The 14993-nt window shown below is 45.4% G+C and overlaps 1 protein-coding gene across 1 annotated transcript in view; it reads right to left on the reverse strand.

Annotated features, from left to right (window-relative positions):
• Positions 1-779: 779 nt before the first annotated feature.
• LOC118360306 (plexin-A1-like) overlaps positions 780-14993 on the reverse strand; it is a 370554-nt gene continuing 356340 nt past the window's right edge. Inside the window, exons 24-33 of the mRNA XM_052482584.1 lie at positions 13254-13320; positions 8578-8724; positions 8211-8370; positions 8001-8104; positions 7786-7882; positions 5112-5302; positions 4331-4500; positions 4012-4224; positions 3606-3756; positions 780-1924 (exon numbers count right to left, since the gene is read on the reverse strand). Coding sequence (XP_052338544.1) covers positions 1829-1924; positions 3606-3756; positions 4012-4224; positions 4331-4500; positions 5112-5302; positions 7786-7882; positions 8001-8104; positions 8211-8370; positions 8578-8724; positions 13254-13320 — 1396 coding nt within the window. The 3' untranslated portion in view covers positions 780-1828. The remainder of the gene's footprint in view (positions 1925-3605; positions 3757-4011; positions 4225-4330; positions 4501-5111; positions 5303-7785; positions 7883-8000; positions 8105-8210; positions 8371-8577; positions 8725-13253; positions 13321-14993) is intronic.

Consider the following 14993-nt stretch of genomic DNA (forward strand, 5'->3'; position numbering starts at 1 on the left):
TGTCGCTGTTTTCTTATCTTCACAGCAGACTAAAAAAACGAAGAAAAGAGAATTCTGAATGTTCACCTTCCTTGGTGCTTCAGAAGGCCTCTTTTCTCTTTTGAATGACGATCGTCACAGATGCCGTTACAGATCATGAGGGAAACCCTGGGAGAGTCTACTCTGCTTGCACAACCAATGTTTGGTTTCTGCAGAGTACAAAGAAAACAACTCATACAACTTTCACCACACCAAAAACAAAAATTAAACCATCTTCTTAATTGCAATAAAATAGAACTGTTGAATGTTGAATTCACTGGAGTGACAATGCTTTCTCTCACGACGGGCTAAAATCAGGAGGGATTACTCTTCACTCAAAGCTTTAGCTAAAAACTCCTCTCAACTTTGTCTGCAAACCTCTACATCAGTGTCCGCCATGACAGTCTGTAAGATAGTCTATCTGAGGGAAGGGGACAGTGGGAAAACTTCAGGAAGGCTTTGAAAGGGTAGTGGGTGAATTAAACCTTTGCTACTTTTAACATGGCGCTAAGCCCAATGAATCCTTCTGTGGAGTCTGACTTTTGTGGTACAGCAGAGTCCATAATATCACAGTACTTTAAGCCATGTTACTTGCCTCCCAAAAAACCTTGAGGTCCCAGAACAAAAGTAATGTAACTTTGCTGTGGTCCGGAGCCTGTGCACAGAGGCGAGCAAGGTGGTGGATACAACCAAGAGGGCTGCTAATTCAGGTGCTGTGAATGTGAGGTTGGCGGCTAACACAGGAGGCTGTTTATCTCTGAGTTGTACAAAAAAAAAAACAAGCCTTTGGTTTTTCTAAAAGCCACAATAGCACTGGTTGTAATACAGGAATAAAATAGTCATTTCCAGTACCATTAAAACAAATGTTCTCCCAGGACAGGAAAGGCCCCAAGACCTCACGATTTGTTGACTTGCTTCTACAATTTTTTTGTCATTTAACTTTTATTTTTTTTTATTTTTTTAAACTTTACTCTCACCTTCAGTCACTAGGCATGACAACATTTGAATCATAACACATTTTATCTAAAGAAAAAGTTTTCACTAAACAACATTTAAATAAAACATGGCACAGGACAAGGTTTCATAGTTCATCAGTCTTTGAAATATCAAATCCTTTTCTTTCAAAGTATTTTGTACATTAAAATTGAACTTGACTATTTTCATGTGTTTCTTTAAAAATGAAGTTGTATTTATATATCTATATATCTATATTTATATCCTCTTCTTTTGATGTAGCTTTTTTGTAAATTGTGCAAATTCAGCAGTAACACAAGTGGCACACCAACGGAGAGAGTAGGCAGTTGTTAAACACAAGACCAACAACTAAATCAACCAAATAGAAATAAAATGGATCTGAAAATCAAACTGACGTCCATGAACGTCGATGAAGTCTCTGATGATAGACTGCTGACACGTCAGAAGCGTCCATGGGGGGGTGGGGGGTTTATAAATGGAGTCCTTTCTCCATAGCTCCCCTTATATATATATATATGTATCTCCTGGCTTCTTTAGCCAGCTGCTTCACAGTCCCTGTCCTGTAGGTGGGTAGATAATCAACACGGAAGACAAACTGAAACCAGTGATGAAGACCGCGATGATAAGACACTTTCTCGGGGCGACAGACGGACGTTTAGTGTTTATAAATGAGGGGTTGTTTGGATGGGCCGAGGCCCAGGCCTAACTCTGGTGGGTCTCCAGTGTACTGCTTGTGTCCTTGCAGTCCTTACGCGTTGTGTTGGGGTTAGGAGCTGGGGTCAGTGAGAGAAGGCCTAGCTGCTACCCTCTCCGACCCTCAGTGGTGGGCCGTTCCTCAGCTGGCCAAGGCCATGGTATCGATGACCTGCTCCAGCTTACTGCGCAGTCTTTGCCTACGAGACTGTTCGTCCTTCTGCAGCGCAGACAGGATCTGGGGAGAGACAAGAGAGGAGATAAGGAGAAAGAAGAGAAGAAAGAGGGAGAAAGAAGAGAAGGAGAGCGGGAGATTAGTCAATAGATCAGCAGGGTGGACCACCGACAGAGAAAGTCAGAACATCTGTAAGTCTGTGTAAAGTCTCTCAGAACATCTGTCCGTTTTTAAACAGCTGTTGAAGCAAACGTGCTGTGATGGTGGCATGAGTGTGCTATAAGACTTGTCTGTAGAAGCATGCAAACCGTTGAAATGTTTCCCTACAAACACCATACAGCTGTTTACTCAAGAATGTTGACGAAATATACGAGGAAACAGAGGCATAGTGACATCCATACTTTACCTCTGTATGGAAAGTTGAATGTCTACCACATGACATTGCATAGAAGAAGATGTTCAGTAAACAGGCGGATGACGATGGAAGCTGCGAGGGGAGCTGTATGTACTATGGCATTATGGGAACTGGAAGAGGAGGTGCTGGTGGGTCCATTAGTGATAGGTAGCCGTGTACTAGATGTTAGGGACTCATGCAGGAGAATGCATAATGGCCTGCTAATGCCCCGCGTGTTAGTGCTGCTTTGACGGATGAGGGGGGCGAGAGGAGGACCCTGCAGCCGCCTGCATCTGGATAATAAGCCTTAATGAATGGGAGCGGCTGCTTAAATAGAGGCAGCTGCAGCTGTTGCCTCAGATACAGGAACCAGCACTGCTGAGAGATGAGGGGAGAGGTGAGGGGGGTAGAGATAGGGTCTGATGCTGAGTGGAGATGACTGAATATACCCCCCCTCACTTCCACCACCATGCTCTCTCCCCACATGCCCTTTGAAAAGGCAAGCAGAGAGGCTGCCTGAACCTCTCACAGCACACACTCAATGCACTATAACCAACAAGGTAGGAAGAATTGTCTGAGCAGACAGACAAACATTGTTTACGTGTTTTTGAAGGCCACGGCAGACACTCTCTTAGAGTCAGTACAGTACAGTAGCCATCCTAGCACTGCCTTCCTCCCTCCCTCCCTCGCTGGCTGTCTGTCTGTCCTAATGGCTGGGAGCGGATGGAGCAGATAGAGTGGAGGGAGCTTCTGCTTCTGCCTCATTATCTCTCCAGTTCCACAGCCCAGTCTCCGTGAGTCACTGACTTTAGCCCTTTCCAGGCTCTGCTCAGCTCTCTGAGAATTAGCACTCAGTGTACAGTCTCATTCACATCTCCTACATGGAGTAGCTACACTATACTGGCTCTGCCTCAATGCATAAGCAACGTTTCAAGAATGATTAGTCAGTCTATTTTGGTGGGGAAATAAATGAATGCACATGGAATATAGTGTGTTAATGAACTCCCCGGAAGGATAGCACATGGGAGAATGAATAAAACACAGAAATTCAATGTGGTCCATTAGTTCCATAATATGCACTTTAATTACTTAAATAGCTGCATGCATTTATGGATGCATACTCAGTTATCTTCTAATTGAATCAGAATGCCCACATTCCATTCATCATGAAAACTAGAAGGCACATACAAAGGGTCTCACCCCTGTGTCAACATACAGAACCAATGGCTATTCTACTCTGATTTCTTCATGCTGCGACTAATAGATATTTATAAAATACCTTAGATATCTATACTATTAAACTATTATAATGTCTATGATTAATGTCTTCGTAATATACCGGTGACTCACCTCATCTTTGTACTTGACGATATAGGAGTAGATCTCATGCAGGGCACTCATGCTGTTGAACTGGCTGAGGTGCAGCCGGGACTGTTCAGCCAGGTAGGCACTCATGTCCTGGTCACTGATGGCCGGCATACGGGAGATGTCGGAGTAGTACCTGCAGGACAGGAGGGGAGCAGAGAGGGAAGGGGGTTAGCACCCTGGACTGGAGAGGACACCTCTTTAGTTGTGTATGTGAAGGACTGCGATGAAAAAGGCGAGGCCTCAATCAAGTACTCGTCAACAACCTTCCTCTAATCTAATTTCACCAACTGTTAAAACGTTGGGTGCATACTATGTCTTTCGGAAATGGAAGCATTGAAATGGACATTCTTACAAACTAGAAGGCAGTTGAGCTCTCTGTCATTCATACCTCTCCACCCAGTTCTTGTAGTTGGGGATATCCTTGGCGTAGAGCAGCTTGTTGGAGGGCGAGTCTTTGCCCAGCTTGTGTTCTGACGTGGAGCAGGAGTCCATGAAGGTCTGGGCCACCACAGACAGGCAGGCGTCTGTGATGCTGTTCTTATGGATGTCAAACACAAACTGAGGGTTCTTGATCACGTTCACCCAGAACCGCAGAGGAAGACTAAGACGGGAGAGTTATCATGAGAAGATGGATGCCATCAACCAAATACACACAGTGAAGAAACAGCCAAGCAAACCATTGCTATTTGTCCTGTAATGTGTCTCACCAATTGCTCTTCCAGGTGTGCCGTACGTCTGAGTCTGATATGGAGTGTTTGTCGGCCTGCTCGTCCAGGAAGTCAAACATGTACTTGATGGCGAGAGGCAGGGCGCTGCCGCGGTGGGCCGTGCTGAAGATGGTCTCAAACAGGTCGTCCACAAACTTCTGCAACGTACCCTGAGGACAGTAGGGATGAGAGGAGCGATTACTTTCCCCCATTAAGGGGGAGTGGCTGTGGAGAGGACGCTACATTCTGCTCTTCCAAGATCAAAGTGCTGAGACAAGCTAGCTTACCAGACAGACCTGTTTGCTATTTGAATTCCATTCGCTTCTCTGAATCATGGGCCACAAAACACTCAATCCCACAACAAATGACTCGTCTCCTGCTATTTCCCCCGCTTTATATTTATCTATCTTTTCTGACCACAAAATTGGCCTTTCAACAGCATTTCCATGTTTTTTCTTCCCCTACAATTAGGAGCGAAACAATGAGCTCTGAGGCAGCTAGAGGAGAGGAGAGGGGCAGGCAGGCAGGCAGACCCGTTAACAGGAATTGGCTGAGGGACCCCAGAAGAATACTGCAATAGAGGCTGAGCTGTTTACATTTTAGTCATTTAGCAGTGACAAGCACATCAAGGGACTACCGAAGAAGATGGTTCCCCGAGGAAAAACTCTTGACATATGGAGAGCATTACAATGACTTCCTCAACATTCAGATGTTAAAGTTGACCTACATCAGCAGTACTTGTTATTTATGTAGGGGTGGTCTGGTGTCTATGTAATCTTACCTTGGTGGCGAGCAGACGGGTCAGATAGATCTCAGAGACCATCTTGCTGCCGCGGTCGCCCTCACGCTGGTCAGAGTGGTCGTGGTTCTTGACCAGGTGCCACAGCTTGGTACCACTCTCCAGGTCAGGGGTGATCATGGGAGTGCGGGAGCGCAGACTGTCTGGACTGCTGGCTGTTCGCAACATGCTCTCTGGACGGAGGCAAGAGAGCGATAGGAACATCAGGACAAAGACAAGGCCATCAGAACAGAACACCAGTCTGACTCCCTGGTTTCATGCAGGCCCCCAGTGTCCGGTCTGGAGTGTGAAGACACAAGCTCGGCTGGTCGGCTACTCCGTAGCAACTTAGTGGTGCCAAAGGGTCTGGTCTTGCCTAGAAACCCTATGTAAATTACAACCCAATTCAGCAATATGGAACGTTTCTAATTGAAATACTTCCAGCTTCATGCACCGTCGGGAGTTTTCCATTGGAATACGTAGATGACGTCAGAGCTATCACTATCTACTGGTTTTAATGTTGATGGTTCCATGTGCTATTGTGTTGTGCGAACTTCCAACTCTGACATAGGTGTTAAAATCACTCATTTCAGGTCAAAGCGCTGTGCATAGCATACAAACATAAAAGAGAAAACAAACATATTTAGTCTGGTGAAGGAATGGCTCTATGGGCTGTCTATATCTGGCCGCCATCCAGCCAGAACAAAGTCTGTGCCAGCGTGAGGAGCAGAGTATCAGTCTGTCTGTCACAAGGTCACAACCCATAACCCACTGGGACCTGACCTCAGAGATGGAGAGAACATTTTAATGAGCAAGACAACAGATCCCTGTAGCCTCTTCTATTGTAAAAACTCCTTTTGTACGTCAGAGAGGTGGATGGATGGTGAGAAAAATGATTAGGCCTCAACTAAGAAGCGAGGAGAGATGGCTAACTCATTACGCTCAATTGGCGGACTATAACTAATTAGCAAATTGGGAGAAGAAAAATGGCGTGCCTCGTCTTCATTGTGCCAGGGCCGAGAGAGGAGATAGGACAGAGAATCTGCTTTCTGTCTTATCTTCTTCAGCATGTTTTTACACCAGCCCTTCCATCTCTCCTCTCCTCTCATCTCCTCTCCCCACCCCCCCCTTCCCCTCCCCAGCCCAAATGACCCATAATGTTAGAGTGGTGGATATAATAGAAAACCATACACAATAGCAATATCCTCCCTTCCTGTGGTACTGTATGAGTCAGGCTGTACAGGCTCCATTGTGTGAGTTTCTGGCTCCCCCCACTCGTGTCCTCCCGGGGGCCGCCTGCCTCCATGCACTGCTACATTATTAATGGTGTGAGTGTCAAACTTCATTACGGGAGACCAAAAAGATGCCCATCTGCCATGTTGCTTATCAGCTAGCCTGCTGCAGTGGCAGCCAGAAGGGGGGGCGCTGCATGGAGAGGAGGTAGGGTGGCCAGAATGCAGGTGTATGGAGGGAGGGATGAGAGGACGGAGGAAGAAATTCATTCTGCCTGCATGGTAGAGTGACACTGGGGTCTTCTGAGTGTCTGAGCGCAGGGAGATCACGCTGGCTTTCAGGGTGAGAGGATGAGGGAAGTGAAGCTCAGAGACTGAATGACACAGGGAGATGGTGCTGGAGACACTGCTAAACTAATGTGTGTCAGTGCTTCTTGGTTTGTTGTTTCTTATAAGAGCACTGACCTGAATATACCCAATTCAATCTACAGAGATCTTGGCCTGTATTCACAAAGCGTCTCAGAGTAGGAATACGTTTTGCCTTCTAAATCATAATGGATAACAGGGGGGACCTGATCCTAGATCAGCATTCATACTCGAAGACACTTTGTAAATATAGGCCCTGTGGTATTTAAACAGCGAACCAGAGACTAACTCCTGCTACACGTATTTCTAGTGGAGGTGTTAAAACAAGTGATGAAACTAAAGGAAAACGGAACCAGTGTGACTAAGACTGGTCTCTGTGCCAATGACCTTGTCAACCCCCAGTATCAGCTTGTTCACACCAGAACATTCTCTCCACTGTAGCCACTCTACCAGCAGACAATAGTACTGTACTCCTACCTCTATTGGACATTCATCATGAGCCTGCTACTACTACTACTGCTGCTGCTGTTGCTACTGCTGCTTGAGTGCCTGTACATTTCATGACAATCATGTTCTTTGGCTTCTGGGGGAGAGTGGTGGATGTTTACCTCTGCTCTTACAACATCCAGGGCTTGGCTATCCTCTCTGTGGACTAACAAACCAGCCTGGCTTTCACTGGCCTGTCAACGTTGCTATCGTAACCCCTTAACACACAGACACACTTGAGGAGAGAGAGAAGGGGAAAACAACCACAAAGGTGAAACCCCTTAGGCTTTTGCCAGAGAGCTGGTTACACTGTTGTGGTGCACAGCTGAGGCTGTGTTCAGAGGTGTGTCTGTGTTAGCTATTGGTCTTCAGTCTCTGGCAGTGAGTGAGGTGTCTGATGTAATGCCTGTTATTGCCTAGATGGTGGAAATACCTCTGAAATCGTGTAGGCTCGATAGTGGTGGATGTATGGTTCTCTCTATTCACAGAGGCTGAGTCAAATCTAGCTTACTATCAACAAAGTCATACAGAGGGCGAAAGACAGAGATTGAGAGAGAGATTGAGAGAAAAAGAAAGGAGAAAGAGAGACTCACCATATCTGCTGAGAGACTTGGTGAAGGTAGAGGAGTTGGATATGTTGTATGCTGAGTTCTGCTTTGGTACCAGAGCGATCACTGAGCCGTCCGTCACCTACAAGGATTGAAAAACAACGGGCTGTCTTGTAAACATCGTCCTGTCAATCACTCCATGCACTGTCTGTTTGCATAGATAAAACCACACCATGGCAACACCAGCCCTCTGCTCTCACCTGATAGTGGGCCAGTGTGTTGAGGCGTTTCCAGTCGTTATCAATCTTGGTGGTGACATCCTCATCCTGAAGGATGATTCTGGCCATCCTGCCCTGACGCCACTCTGTGAAGAGAAGATGAGGATGAGACCGGAGACAGGCAGGCAGGTGCACCCCCCCGACACACAGTAAACACAAACACACACGGTCACTAAACACTGGTGTTCTTACCCAGGTCCATGTCCCCAGCCTTGGGTCTCTGGGAGTAGGGGCTGCCCTTGTACACTGCATCCAGCAGCTTCTCCTTCACCTGGGTGATGGTGTCACAGTTCAGCCCCTTCACCGTCACCTCCGAGGCGTTCTCGTTCTCCGGGTTCATACAGTGGAGAGTCTGCCAGGGGAGGGAGGGGAATTAGGTTCAGCTTAGTTAAATAAGTTGTCATTTGCAGGTATTTGAATCGCATTCTCAAGCACTAATTAAGATCACTGAGGTAGCGACAGATCCTACCGACCTTATACTGCCATCTCAAAGGTCAATCACACATTTAATCAAATATCCTTATTGTCCTATAAAATATTTATATTTGACAGCACTCACCAGGGTCTTGTAGTCAATCTGCTGTCTGATGAGCTTGTCCTCACTGAGTGAGTAGCGCGCCTCTCCTGTGATGGAGTCTATAGGCCCCTTCTCCATCTGCTGCTTCATAGCACAGTACAGCATGAACAGAGGCTCCCCAGCACACTCCTGGAGACACAGGGACACACAGGGACACAGACCATCAGCGACAGGTATGGGCTGAAGCTTGGGACCAGTGGCCTTTAGGATTCTGCTTCAACAATGCAATTGCTTAACCACATGCATCTATACTGAGTGGACAAAACATTAAGAACACCTTCCTAATATTGAGTTGCACCCCCCATTGCCCTCTGAACAGCCTCAATTCGTTGGGGCATGGACTACAAGGTGTCAAAAGCATTCCAAAGGAATACTGGTCCATGTTGACTCCAATCCTTTCCACAGTTGTGTCAAGTTGGCTGGATGTCCCTTGGGTGGTGGACCATTCTTGATACACATGGTGAACTGTTGAGCGTGAAAAACCCAGCAGCGTTGCAGTTCTTGATACAAACTGGTGAGCCTGGCACCTACTACTATACCCTGTTCAAAGGCACTTAAATATTTTATAATGCCCATTCACCCTCTGAATGGCACACACACACACAATCCATGTCTCAAGGCTTGAAAATCATTTTTTAACCTGTCTCCTCCACTTAATCTACACTGACTGAAGTGGATTTAACAGGTGACATCAATAAGGGATCATAGCTTTCACCTGGCCAGTCTATGTCATGGAAAGAGCAGGTGTTCCTAATGCTTTGTATACTCAGTGTATATCTTAACAGGTATGCATATGAACATGAGATTTGTTGCCAATGAGTCAATGCTATTCTCCTGTATCTTCTCACTGGCCTAATCGACAGAGCACTGGGGTGGTCTAATATAAATGTTTCCTGCGTTTGCACTATCCTGGGCACTTGCCAATCAATAGTGTCATTACCCCCAGCTCAGATCCAAGAAAAACTCTTCCCTCTTAAAAAGAGAAAGAGTTTAGAGCAGAGTGAGAGAGACGACAGACAGGTGGCAGCTGAGGCTGATACTAATACGAGGTTAATGATTGAGAGGAAGTGCTTAGGAAGCCCTTCACCATGTTAGAAATGCAGGGGCTGTAGTTGAGGAGAGAGAGAGAGAGAGAGAGAGAGAGAGAGAGAGAGAGAGAGAGAGAGAGAGAGAGAGAGAGAGAGAGAGAGAGAGAGAGAGAGAGAGAGAGAGAGAGAGAGAGAGAGAGAGAGAGAGAGAGAGAGAGAGAGAGAGAGAGAGAGAGAGAGAGAGAGAGAGAGAGAGAGAGAGAGAGAGAGAGAGAGAGAGAGAGAGAGAGAGAGAGAGGTTCTTTTCATAAGCTGATTTGTTGATTTCACTTTTGTTTATTATCTATTTCACTTGCTTTGGCAATGTAAACATACGTTTCCCATACCAATGAAGCCCTTAAATTGAATTGAGAGAGAGCGAGAGAGAGCAAGAGAAAGAGATCTAAGGGCTTGATAGGCATAGCATTTATCTCTCCCACTTTAAAACACACTCCGAACTCCTTACCCTCTCACCCTCTCTCCACCATTTATCAGCAATCAAAAAGTTGATATCTTTCAAGCGGAAGGTGAGAAATACGCACATGCATAAGTATCCAGAGTTCTCTATTAAGGTTTATATCAAATGTAAGTGATTTGCATTTATTTGAGCTTTTTATGAAAGTACAGACTCATTTTATGAAAGTACAGAATTTAATCATGGTTGGAGGAAATATGGAAAAGTAATGCTGCTTTAAATGTTGACAAACTTGTTATCCCACTTAAATAGGAGAAAATGCCCTTTGAAAGAATTTGGTGAGATTTGTACACTTCCTAGAGAGATCTTCTTTGTTACCACCCATTCAGCATCATTCATAGCGTCTCAAGCCTTAGCCCCACCCCACCCACGCATGTAAACACGTGAGTCAGTATGGTATTGTTCTCCAGAAAGTAGTCTCTACTTAAACCCAGCTAAATTCAAGGCAGCAATATTTGTTCGAGCTGTAGCAATACTTTTGCAGTTGTCCAAATATATATTTTTCCAAATATCCGCAGGAGCAAAGATGATCTATATACTAACCAGGGAAGTTTCTTCTCCGCAAAGAGTTTGGTTCTGAGTACCTCCCTGGCGATTTCTAGAATGCAAACACATTCTAACCATTCTGATTGGTCCCAGAAACCGATGGGTTGGGCCAGAGCCAGAACACACCTGGGTAAAGCGGCGTTTAGAAAATTCATAATTGGCATTGATAAGATGATTGGTTAGAGATGATCCCATCGCTGATTACTTTGTTTTGTACAACACCCCTCAGCACCACAAACAACGATGATGGCTGTCTCAGAGTATGTAGCGAACATAAATCAGCGGAATCATTTAGTTTGAGTCGTCAAATTAAAATGAAATCCAATTTTATTTGTCACATGCGCCGAATACAACAGCTGTAGAGACCTTAACGTGAAATGCTTACTTAACCAACAACGCAGTTCAAGAAATAAGAGTTAAGAAAATATTGACTAAATAAACAAACAATAGCTATATACAGATGGTACCGGTACCAAGTCAATGTGCGGGGGTACAGGTTAGTCGAGGTAATTTGTACATGTAGGTGGGGGTGAAGTGACTATGCATAGATAATAAACAGTGAGTGTGTAAAAACGAAGGGAGGTGGGGTGTCAATGTAAATAGTCTGGGTGGCCATTTGATTAATTGTTCATCAGTCTTATAGCTTGAGGGTAGAAGCTGTTAAGGAGCCTTTTGGTCCTAGACTTGGCTCTCCGTTACTACTTGCTGTGCGGTTACAGAGACAACAGTCTATGACTTGGGTGACTGGAGTCTTTGACAATTTTTGGGGCCTTCCTCTGACACCGCCTAGTATATAAGTCCTGGATGGCAGGAAGCTTGGCCCCAGTGATTTACTGGGCAGCACACACTACCCTCTGTAGCGCCTTACAGTCAGATGCCGAGCAGTTGCCATACCAGGCGGTGATGCAACCGGTCATAATGCTCTCAATGGTGCAGCTGTAGATCTTTTTGAGGATCTGGGGACCCATGCCAAGTCTACTGAGGGGAAAGGGTGTTGTTATGGCCTCTTCACAACTGTCTTGGTGTGTTTGGTCCATGATAGTTCGTTGGTGATGTGGACACCAAGCAAGGAACTTGAAACTCTCGACCCGCTCCACTTCAGCTCTGTCGATGTTATTGGAGGACTGTTCGGCCCACCTTTCCTGTAGTCCACGATCAGCTCCTTTGTCTTGCTCACATTGAGGGAGAGGTTGTTGTCCTGGCACCACACTACCAGGTCTCTGACCTCCTCCCTATAGGCTGTCTCATCGTTGTTGGTGATCAGACAAGGAGCCTGAAGCTTCCCACTGGGCATAAACCGGTTGAATCAACATTGTTTCCATGTCATTTAAACAAATAAAATCTATGTGATGACATTGAATCAATGTGGAAAACTGATTCGATTCTAAAAAAGTTATCAACGTAAGGGAATTTCACCTAAATCCTATGACATGTTGACTTCACATTGAATTCACATTAGTTGACAACCAACCAAATGTAAATCAAAACTAGACGTCGAACTGACGTCTGTGCCCGTGGGTAGTTAACTGTGAGAGAGTGGAGACAGGGGCTAACTAACTGCTAACTGGGATAGAGGTGGAGACAGGGGCTAGCTAACTGCTAACTGGGATAGAGGTGGAGACAGGGGCTAGCTAACTGCTAACTGGGAGAGAGGTGGAGACAGGGGCTAGCTAACTGCTAACTGGGAGAGAGGTGGAGACAGGGGCTAGCTAACTGCTAACTGGGATAGAGGTGGAGACAGGGGCTAGCTAACTGCTAACTGGGAGAGAGGTGGAGACAGGGGCTAGCTAACTGCTAACTGGGAGAGAGGTGGAGACAGGGGCTCGCTAACTGCTAACTGGGAGATAGGTGGAGACAGGGGCTAGCTAACTGCTAACTGGGATAGAGGTGGAGACAGGGGCTAGCTAACTGCTAACTGGGAGAGAGGTGGAGACAGGGGCTAGCTAACTGCTAACTGGGAGAGAGGTGGAGACAGGGGCTAGCTATTTGCTAGAGGTGGAGAATGGAGACAAGAAGCTAGCTAAGTCTCCACCTCCAGTGTCCTCTCCTGATTCCTATGCAGCAGCCCAACTCTCCCTCTCTCTCCCTGCATATGCTGTTAACGTCTTGTTAGCATCTGTGCTAATTAACCAGACAGCTGCTAACGATAGGGAACACGCATACATCACTCCCTAGCCCTCGCTACGACACGGTTGTCTATGAAATTATCTTTATTTCCACCTCCCGGCTTCATTAGGGGGTAATTTTACACTCTTCCACGAGGGAGCGAGGGAGAGTGAGAAGAGAGTGAAGAGAGGACCAGTCGAACGCCACAGCCCCAAAGCTCCTAATGACCGCAGGCAAGAACATGTCTGTCAAATAAACAATAATGTAACAAACGAGTGAAATAAAGAGAAACGCCTCTAGTTGGAGCCTTAAACAGACTAAAATACTAATAGCGTACTAACCCATAATGAGAAACAGGGAAGGGGGAAAACAAAACTAATTCTAATTGGTAGAAGAGAGAGAGAGTGGTGGAGTTGCGGGGTTCCTTTCTGGTCAGAGCTTAGGTGGTTTGATGGTGGGCTTACCTTAAGGAACTTGTACAAGAGAAAAGTGAACCAGTTGGTCAGCATCTTCTCAGCAACAGACTCCGTTCTAACAGAGAAATGGAAGGCCAGGGATAAATAAGACATGATAGTTCAATAATCAACAAGAGGAAATTGCAGCTCTACCTCAAAACTAACTAGGAATAAATCTAGTTTTAGTTTTAGACTAATACTTATACTTTCATAAGGGGAAAAAGGTCTTAAAACAAATACTTTATTCTCAAAGCAAACAACCAATCTTCATTAAAAACAGACAATTACCATAATTGGCTAACTTCTCTCGTTAATCATAAACCTGTTGCCTCTACGAACAAAGACCCCTGAAATGTCCCACAGATGAGGAGCAATTAAAATCCACTGTAATTTATTTATATTTATTTATCCTAATATCAAGAGAGGAAACCTAGGCAAACAGTTTGCTTCTTTTCCGTTTCCCCTTTCTCCTCCCCCTACAGTGGCTAGAAAAGCAACTTTCTCTCCTTAATGATGTAGTTAATCTAAATTAAAAGGCGGCACAGGAAGGAGGGGTGATAGGAAGAAAACTTCTACAAAACACCCCTAAAGCTGCAATATGTAACTTTTTGGGCAACCTGACCAAATTCACATAGAAATATGAGTTATAGATGTGTCATTCTCATTCAAAGCAAGTCTAAGAAGCAGTAGATCTGTTCTGTGCTCTATTTCTATGCTTTCCGTGCTTAAGTTTAGTTTTTGTGCCTTTTACATTCACTAAAGAGTAACGCTCCCTAAACTTTAAACGCATTTTTCTGCAAAAAAACTGTTGGGCAAAAAAGGTGGCTAAACTGTGTTTACTTAAGTTTACCCTCCACTACTCCACTACACCATTGGCTATAATGTTTGAGAGAATATGGGAAAAAAATATGTACTAATGTGTACAGTGCATTCGGAAAGTATTCAGACACCCTTGACTTTTTCCACATTTTGTTACGTTACAGCCTTATTTTAAAATCGATTTAATAGTTTCTTTCCTTCATCAATCTACACACAATCCCCCATAATGACAAAGCAAAAGTATTCAAAATAAAAATCTGAAATATCACATTATATAAATATTCATATTTTCAGGTCTCTCCAGAGATGTTGGATCTGGTTCAAGTCCGGGCTCTGGCTGGGCCACTCAAGGACATTCAGAGATTTGTTCCGAATCCACTCCTGCATTGTCTTGGCTGTGTGCTTAGGGTCGTTGTCTTGTAGGAAGGTGAACCTTCTCCCCAGTCCGGGGTCCTGAGCGCTCCGGAGCTGGTTTTCATCAAGGATCTCTCTGTACTATGCTCTGCTCATCTTCCCTCAATCCTGACTAGTCTCCCAGTCCCTGACGCTGAAAAACATCCCCACAGCGTGATGCTGCCACCACCATGCTTCACTGTAGGGATGGTGCCAGGTTTCCTCCAGACGTGACGCTTGGCATTCAGGCCAAAGTTCAATCTTGGTTTCAACAAAACAGATAATATTGAGTCCTATTGCTGCCTTTTGGCAAACTCCAAGTGGGCTATCATGTGTTTTTTACTTAGGAGTGGCTTTCGTCTGGCCACTCTACCGTAAAGGCCTGATTGGTTGAGTGTTGCAGAGATGGTTGTCCTTCTGGAAGGTTATCCCATCTCCACAGAGGAACTGGAGCTCTGTCAGAGTGACCAAGGCCCTTCTCCCCCGATTGCTCAGTTTGGCCGGGAGGCCAGCTCTAGGAAGAGTCTTTGTGGTTCC

Source organism: Oncorhynchus keta, chromosome 27 (assembly GCF_023373465.1).
Source record: "Oncorhynchus keta strain PuntledgeMale-10-30-2019 chromosome 27, Oket_V2, whole genome shotgun sequence".
Lineage (NCBI taxonomy): Eukaryota > Metazoa > Chordata > Actinopteri > Salmoniformes > Salmonidae > Oncorhynchus > Oncorhynchus keta.